This window comes from Pectinophora gossypiella, unplaced genomic scaffold (assembly GCF_024362695.1).
Source record: "Pectinophora gossypiella unplaced genomic scaffold, ilPecGoss1.1 Pgos_44, whole genome shotgun sequence".
Lineage (NCBI taxonomy): Eukaryota > Metazoa > Arthropoda > Insecta > Lepidoptera > Gelechiidae > Pectinophora > Pectinophora gossypiella.
The window spans coordinates 589,911-599,395 of record NW_026063254.1 but is presented as its reverse complement, the minus strand read 5'-3'; the positions used below and the strand labels follow the sequence as shown (position 1 = coordinate 599,395).

Here is a 9,485-nt window from a genome sequence, read left to right as displayed (position 1 = left end):
CCATGAAACTTGGTACGTAGGTCTCTTAGGATGTGCAGAGTTTTTCAACAAACGGATTTTCCGAAATTCGAACGGAACGGAACGGATTCGGAACGGGAACTACGAAGCCAAACTTTTTGTATACAAAATATTAACCACTGAACTTAGGAACATGATATTTAGTAGTTTTGGGTGTATCAAGTTAAAAAAAATTGGCTTTTGTAGATAAAGTTCCTTTTAACGAATACTCTGCATCGCCGCCACTGCCGTCGGTCGTCGTTCGTCGTCGCGCACATTCGCCGAAGTGTGGCGGCAGTCAACGGCGCTGTCTTGTGGTGGGGGAGCGCACGTGGTGTATACGTGGCCTGCTCGCGAGTGTCGAGTCCAAACAATTTCTACATTTTAACAAATAATAACAAAATAGCAAACGTTGTGTACAAAAAAGTTTTAAATTAGGTCATTTTAAAATATTTTTGTACACAACGTGACGCTGACCCCTGTAAGTGTCTTGGACATAAGGGACCGATAAATATTCCTAGGTAATTTCTGCCACTCAATGGAATACATAGGTACTTTATAACGACTGTAAACAGATATTTTTTATTTTTTTTTAAATATACCTACTTACTCTCTTTTAATCACATGCTATACCGTTCCTTTTATATAATCCTTAATATTCAAATTAAAAGTACGCAGACGAAGTCGCGGGTACCAGCTAGTCATATATATCTTGTTCTTCTGACTCTAATGATGACAGTTTTCACAGCTCGTCTCCTCCTCTCCACGACTTGTTGCAAACCACCTTTGTCGATGTGCCTAAAAATTTTAATGTCGTGCACATTAACGCGCAGAGTATTCCAGCTCATTATCCGGATATGCTTGCATCGTTCAACGATATAAATATCCACGCCATCCTGGTCTCCGAGACCTGGCTGCACCCTTCACTCCCCTCCACCTCATACTCACTTCCCGGCTTCCAGCTCATCCGTAATGACCGTGTTAGCTCCGCACACGGCGGGGTGGCCATTTATCTTCGTTCCCACATTTCTTTCACAATCGTTAGTAGATCGCCTCAACCACCGCCTCCCAACACAGTTGAACATTTATTTTTAGAATTATCTCTTTCCCATTGTAAAGTCCTTCTAGGCGTTTTTTATAGCCCTTCCCTTACCATTGATTATTTTAATTCATTTGAGTTGCTTCTCGAGGACCTGTCGCCTGCCTACAGTCATTCTATTGTTTTAGGAGATTTTAATACCTGTCTTGTAAAGACAGATATGCAGTCTAAGTCTCGCTCCAATAAACTCACATCGTTAGTGAAGTCCTGTGGCATGCACATTCTTCCTCTTGCGGCAACTCATCATTTTCCAAATTGCGTCCCCTCCCTTCTGGATCTCATAATGGTCTCCTCCCGAGATTATGTGGTCAAGCATGGTCAGATCTCCGCTGACGCCTTTTCTTACCACGACCTTATATACCTGTCATACAGGATCCGCACTCCGAAAGTTAAGGCTAGGACACTTTTGTTACGCAACTTTGCTGGGATGAATGTTAATCGGCTGAGTGAGGATGCTAGTAAGGTAGATTGGTCGGCAATAGATAGACTTGACAGTGTTGATGATCAGGTTGAGCTTTTCAATGCCAAATTGACGAAATTGTATGATACTCACGCGCCTATCCGACTTGTTCGTGTCAAGCACCTCCCTGCTCCTTGGCTTACCGACGATATGCGTAAGTATATGGACAGGAAGACTCGAGCTAAAGCTAAATTCAGAAATAATGCTTCAGAAAAGAACCGTGAGGCATACCGAGAGGTAAGAAATCGCTGCAATACAAAGATACGGGACATACAACGACGCCATATTCACAAATCAGTTGAGAACGGAGAACCAGCTAAAGTCTGGTCGTTTCTTAAGAAACTGGGGGTTGGCAAGTCACGCAATAACTCACCTCCCACCAATATTGACATTAATTCCCTAAATGCACACTTCTCATCTTCTTCCTTCATTGACAGTGGCACAAAGACTTGTACCCTTAATCACCTTTCGTCACTGCCAACTCCCAATTTTCCACCTTTTTTCATTACTCAATTTGCTGCTAGTGATGTTAAGAGGAATATACTCGCCATTAGCTCGAATGCGACAGGAAGTGACTGCATTGGTCGTAATATGATCGTTCCCCTCATTGACATCCTCTCTCCGGTTATATCCAAAATCCTAAATAAGTCCATCTCCTCGGGTGTGTTTCCAACTGCATGGAAGGAAGCACAGATTATCCCGCTCCCTAAAAAAAATAATCCTAATTCCTTCTCCGACTATCGCCCAATATCCATCCTACCATTCCTCTCCAAGGTCCTTGAAAGGCTGGTTCATAATCAACTTACTCGTTTCCTTACCTTGAACAACCTTTTAAACCCACTCCAATCTGGTTTCCGCCCCGGTCATAGCACGACTACTGCACTGGTTAAGATTTCCGATGATATTCGGCTAGGAATGGAGAATCAGCAGCTGACTGTGTTGACGCTGCTGGATTTCAGCAACGCGTTTAATACGGTTGACCATGATATCCTACTGGCGATGCTGTATTCTCTTAACATATCTCCGGCAGTTGTTGATTGGCTTCGTAGTTACCTGTGTGGGCGCCGGCAGCGCATACGTGTTGAAGAAACCTTCTCTACGTGGTGCGACACTTCTGCTGGTGTTCCGCAGGGTGGCGTGTTGTCTCCACTCCTATTTTCTATTTTCATTAACTCTATCACTCTTCCACTCTCTTCTTCCTATCATTTGTATGCAGACGATTTACAAATATACACACAGTCTCCTATAAATAATCTCCCGGATGCAATTGAGAGAACCAACAGGGACCTCAAGTGCATTTCTGAATGGAGTCGCTGTCATGGGCTAAAAGTCAATCCAACTAAGACCCAGACAATAATCGTCGGTAGCCACTGGTATATATCGCGAATTGACTTTGCTACACTTCCTCCTATACTCTTCGACGGGATCCATGTTCCCTACAGTGACACAGTGAAGAATCTGGGGGTTGTGTTTGACGGGTGCTTGTCGTGGAAACCACAGGTGGCCGAGGTCAGTAGGAGGGTGTTTGCTGCGTACAGATCACTGAAACGGCTAAAAAACTTTTTGCCTACCAGAACCAAAATCAGTTTGGCACAGACTCTGTTACTACCTATACTGGATTATGCAGACGTCTCTTATCCCGATTTGTCAGTGGAACTTTTGAACAAGCTTGAGCGACTGCAGAATCTTTGCATTAGATTTATTTTCGGCCTGCGTAAGTTTGACCATGTTTCTGACTACCGCTCTCAACTTAAATGGCTGCCTATACACCGTCGGCGAGACTGTCACATCCTCTCCCTTTTGTACTCAGTCCTCTCTCTTCCCAATACTCCTTCCTACCCTAAGGACCGATTCGTTCTTCACTCCTCAACACTCGACCGCAACCTTCGGTCCTCTAACAACCTTTCCCTTCAAGTCCCGTCCCACTCCTCTAATTTCAATGATAAATCGTTTACGGTGCGAGCTATCCGGCTATGGAATCTGCTACCTGAGTGTATCAGGCGGGCACCATCGCTGGAGTCCTTTAAAGGACAAGTAAAGGCGCACTTTGTGAACTCTGGCTCCTCTTCTTCTATGTAAACCATCTTTCCTTTTTCCATAGTGTTATTATATGTATGTATAATTGTTTAGTTATGTATAATAGTCATATATATATATACAGGGTGTTAGTAACATCGTAACGAAAACTTTGAGGGATGATTGAGACCATTATTCTGAGATGATATCAAGTGGAATTTTCGTAACGAATACTGAGGGGGATGATTCAGCTGATTATTCTGAGTTAATATCAAGTAGAATTTTCCTTCGCAAAAGTATAGAATTGAAAATAATTTAAAAAAAAATAAAAAAAAAAACATGAATTTTGCGACGAAAAATTCCACTTGATATTAACTCAGAATCATGGTCTGAATCATCCCCCTGAGTATTCGTTACGATGTTACTAACACCCTCTATATATACAGGGTGTAACGGAACGGGGGTATCAACCCGAAGTGTGCCTACTCTGTCACTATCTACAAATCACATGCGAGAGTATTGGCCGCCTAAATTCATATTTGCATTAGTTATGAGCAATTGAATTCCAGGTCTTCATGTAATAAATTCAAATTTGCACAACACTACGTAGCAATCAGCTGTTCAAGGTATTTAACTTTTGAGTGAACAGCTACCACCTCTTTTATTTATGCCTGCCCTAGTAAAGGGTAAACGTGCCAGTGATGGCCATATTAATCAATATTTTTTAAATTGTTTTGTTTCATCCTTGTGAGGCCAAGATTTCCAGACACAATATTTAAAAAAACAATGGGCTTTGGTCCCGGTTACTGCTTACTGATGTAATAAGTAGTCGTTACACAAAGTAGGCTCAATAATAACCCTCGCACCAGGATTGACGAGGTTGGTTATCCACCGCACAACCAATAGGATAGAACAAGATGTGAACATACATAAATCACGGCTTTATCCCTAATGGACCAGACAGAGCTACAAGTAATTACACATATCTAATATCACACTTACTGCGCTACTGAGGTGGGCAGAGTCACTTTGTTGTACAAGTTTTGTCCAAAAATGTAGTCGATTACCTACATTAATAGTTGATAAAGAAATGTACTTTACAATGCATCTCGTCTCCTTGTGTAGTATGCTTTATTTTATGATTACGTAATATCAGGCTCCCTTAACACCGTCATCCAGGTCAAATGGGCATCACGCTAGCGGCGAATGCGTTCATGGCTAGCTAGGTACGGGACAGTTTCATTAGAATACTTTCAGAGTTTTGCAGGCCCTAAACAACTACTACTACTCATACACAGTTACCACCAATCACTGACTAAGATGTGCAAGTACTAACACCTCACTTTACAATGGATCAAAGGACACAGCGATTTAAGAGGTAACGACGCGGCGGACGAGTTGGCCAGAAGGGGAACGGGAGGTAACAGCCATCGGTCCGGAACCGATATTGCCGATTTCATTCGGACAGGTCCGCTCGCTGCTACGAACGAGAGCAGCCAACAAACACACCTTTTTTTGACGTGACTTATCGAAGATTTGCCGCAAATGACATTAACTACTTGGCCGGACAAATGGGCAGCGCTGAAGGCTCTCACCCGGTACAACGTTTAAGACAACAGGCCTGAGGGTGCCCAGTTGGGCGCGAACCTCGGCTCAGGGCGTCGTCTGAGAGGAAAAATATTTGAAAGAATTAAACGACCCTAGTAAGTCGATAGCGATAAGCGCTGATTGAGGGAAGTCGTCGACCACGCCGGCGGTGTCGGTATCGGGGTCCTGAAATGTTTGTTGTCGCGAGCTGATTGGCTGATTCTATGGCTAGAGTAATCGGGTCGTCGGGATCGTATTACATACTTCGGACGCCGATGCTATTCAGTACCGTTCCTAAGCGGGATGTATTCGGAAGCCGCAACTACCAGGGGATTTGGTTGGTGCGGAGCAGAATCGAAAAAACTAATTTGAGCCATTGGGCAATGGTTGGCAGACTTAGGTCAATGTGCAGATTTTCATTGCGAAGGAACCACGAACGATTTTGTATTTCCTGTAGACGGTGGATTTGAAAGAGACTCGCGTGAGCGAAAACTACCCCTGCATAGGTCATGATCGGACGGATGCAAGTCGTGTAGATTCCTAAGGGATAATTTACTACGCTTGTTAAGGAGACAATGAACACGGCCCATTACAAACGTGGCGCGATCGCGCACACGTTTGATATGGGCCTTGAAAGTAAGACGTCTATCTAAGACTACGCCGAGATATTTGACTTGCTCCTCCCAAGGGATCGGCTTGCCAGACATCTTGATGACTTAAGTTGACAGCGTGACCGTGACGTATTATAATAGCCCTTTGAAAAGTACACCGCTGCACTTTTCTCCGGGTTTACCTTGATTCTCCATTTGCGAAACTACTCGACCACGGCACGAAGAATAGATGGCTGTATCATCCGCAAATAAAGCTAGTTCGGTATTAGGGTATTTGGGAATGAACAAACACACCAGACTATGAACCACCGTAAATAAATGCAGGCAGGCTAAGATGGCACTACCCAACATCAATAGTTGTCTCTCCAAAAGAATTCTAAATGTGAAGAGGTCTCCACTAATACAGGTAACAGCTGCAGGTAGCAGGTGTAGCTGTGTGGTCACGGTGATATCAACAAACATCTGTTTACACTAGGTGTCACCGACAAGCCCCTGTGCAGAACCTGCATGGACGAGACAGCGGCCCATGTGCTACTGGAGTGTGAAGGAGCCGCCAACTACCGGGTCCGGCACCTTGGCCAGACGGGGTGCCTCCCTGAGGCGGCCGGCAACGTCAGAGGCTTGTTAGAATTCCTTGGGGATTTACAACATAGTAAAAGCAAAATAAATTTCTCAAGTACCGTTGTGACTGCCTACCCCTTAGTGATACGGGCGTGATATTATGTTAGTATGTTCTGATTACTTATGGCTCTGCCCACCCCATTAGGGATACGAGCAGCTGCAAGTGATTGTGTATCTTATTAACGAGACATTAATGTTACGTTTACAACATAGTAAAGACAAAATTAATTTCTCAAGTACCTACCTAACATAACTTTACTTTTACTATGACATGGTAAAAGTAATCTTAAAATAAGTACTTTCGTACAATACAATAATACTTTATTGCGTACAAGGAATTAAAAACACATAACAGTATTTTTTTAAATCTTTTTCTATCGTGTGGGTTGTGAGGTGGATTACCAACCTCATCAACCCTGGTGTCAGGGTAACTATTGAGCCGCCAGAGGCCCCTGACATGACTCATGTAATGACTACTTTCTTACATGAGTAAGTAGTCACCGGGACCAACCGTGCCTTCCGAAGCACGGAATTGCAAATTGCATTGGGACAGTTAATGGGATTTATACCCTGTACCAGGATGCCAGGGCTCGCGAATAGAAAAAGGCACGCTAGTGTTTCAAACTATCGATAGTTCAGTATCGATTATCGATCATAATCATTTTCAACTACGATTTTGATTGGTAGAAATAAAAAAATAACTTTTCAAAAAATCTAAATCCATGGACTTTTTAGTTATTGAAATTCAGTTTAGACAATCAGCCCACTCAAAATAACCATACTATCGGAGTGTAGCAATACTACTGACTGAGGGCAAAATTATCGATAGTTTGTTATTAATCCGCAACGATACTATCGATTGTATTGCACTTAGGTAATAAAATCGAAAATGTTCCCACTTTCCGAGTTATCAATAGTCTTGCTATCGATCGACTCTCGGTCGGGATAGATTATCGATAGTCATTTTTTGATCGGCAAGCCCTAGTGCACCCGAAATTCAAAATGGCGGTGCTGTTAAGGGAAAGTTATCATTAACCATGATAATTTTTTTTTTTTTTTTGTATTTTTTTTCCTTCCTAAATTGTAGTCGTGTATTGTCCAACAGTGAACAATAACATCACGCCTTTTTCCTATTGGAGTAGGCAGAGACTGCGGAATTTCACTTACCACTACACGCTCGTATCGCTACATGCCCGTACCAAACATACATACATAATATCACGCCTTTATCTCTTATGGGGCAGACAGAGCCACAAGTAATCATAACATAGGTACATAAATAATTATCATGTTCGTACCGCTAATGGGATGTTCTTGTGACTCTGCCCACCCCATTAGGGATACGGGCAGAGTGATGATAGTATGTCTTATTATTGACAGATTAATTTCGCCTTCTGCTATTGCGCGGGATATTTGCGAAGAAACGTGGCAATTCTGTGTTAGTGCCAGAGTGTGAGCGCGGGTGATCCTTATTAGATAAACGACTTTTTTACTTTTCTAGGTTCAAAGTAAAATACGTACCTACTTTCATAAAATACAATACATTCATTCACTCAAACAATACCATAAAAATATTTTATTGCGCACAAAGAAATAACATACCCTTAAGTACCAGGATACTAGCATTCGAAAGAGATAGAAACATGCACACGAAAGTAAACTGTCAAATTATTTGTCAGTGCTTGTTTACTATCTGTGGAGTGAAGTTCGAAATTTTTATTTGTTGTGATAACTGTGATCAGTGATAGTTCGAGGTGTCTTTGAGTAATGTAGGTTATTATGAAATGATGATGTGTGTGGGTGCCGGCGATGGCAACTTAAGTGAAGCACGGAACTTGTATCAGCGATTCATAGAAGGTAGACCAGCTGATGAAGCCAGGCAACTGCCTTCACTGCATTGCTTCAGGAAAATGGTCAATCGCCTACTGCATTTAACGGGCTCTTTCCACGCGTCATCCGAGACTGGCCGCTCGGCGACCCGTGATCCGGAGTTTGAAGAAGCCGTACTAGCCGTGCAGCCAACCCAAGGACTACCACGCGAACCTTACCACATGCAACGTACGCCCGAGCTAATTCCTGCTTACCTCGTGTGGCATTCTGAGAATGGTACCGAGTTCAAGTGGAAAGCTCACCAGACTTTGCTTCGAAAGTGTTGTGGACAGATGAAGCGGCAGGTCTGTGCATCGAACGGGGATGACGACATTTCGAACCTTTCTTGTAAAACGTAAGTCTAATTATTAATTACCTACCTACTTACCCACACTTTCACACTTTTTTTTCCTATTTAATATTAAATTAAATACCTTACCTAAACAAGTAGGTAATTTTAACTTATTTTACACGTCATAAAATAATGTGAGAATAGTTGTCAAAGCAAAATGACTCCAATTATTAGATGCTTTAGTGTCATTCTTGTTTGTTACAGTCGCCGACGTGCCGCCGACTCGGATTGTTCCAATCGGCCGCCGACTCCTTTTGACGTTGCCGCCAAAGCCGCCGCCCGCTCGAATTTCGTACCTATCGCGGCCGTGCGAGCGTCACGAGTACCAGGCGACCAGGACGCGCTAGGAGATTTGTGTAGTGCCAATATTTGAGTGGATTAAGAACAGTGACCTCAATAGTGCTGTGCCGTGTTTTTTACATGCTGGAAATATTAAAATATTTTTTTAACTGAAATTGAAAAAAATATCAAAAGTGTTTTTTTTTAATTGAAATTTTGCAGATAAGATCTACATAAGGTATAGTTTTGTCCCCTTTCGGCTTGATACCCCCCTTCCGTTACACCCTGTATAATAATTTTATATATTTATGTATAATATAAATATGTAGTTAAATGTACTTATTTTATGTAGGTTGTTCTTTTAATTATTTATTTTGTTAGAATGCACTAACCCGCTATTATTATACTTGTACAAAATTTTCCTGTGCCCAAAGGTTGCCTGGAAGAAATTGCTGCATGAGCAATAAGGCCGCCTGTTGTGCTTTTCTGTATATGCTGTCCTTATCTCTGTATTTTGTGTCCATTGTGCTCAATAAAGTATTTTATCTATCTATCTATCTATTTATAAGGAAATTATTGTAAAAGGTGGGTTCA

General features: G+C 42.3%; 1 protein-coding gene across 1 annotated transcript; it reads left to right on the top strand.

The window, feature by feature from the left end:
- Window positions 1-8,429: 8,429 nt before the first annotated feature.
- LOC126381314 (uncharacterized) lies at window positions 8,430-9,016 on the top strand. Its single transcript, XM_050030813.1, has 2 exons — window positions 8,430-8,615; window positions 8,817-9,016. Exons 1-2 carry the CDS (start codon window positions 8,443-8,445, stop codon window positions 8,983-8,985), a joined length of 342 nt encoding a protein of 113 aa, XP_049886770.1. The 5' UTR covers window positions 8,430-8,442; the 3' UTR covers window positions 8,986-9,016.
- The last annotated feature ends 469 nt before the right edge of the window (window positions 9,017-9,485 follow it).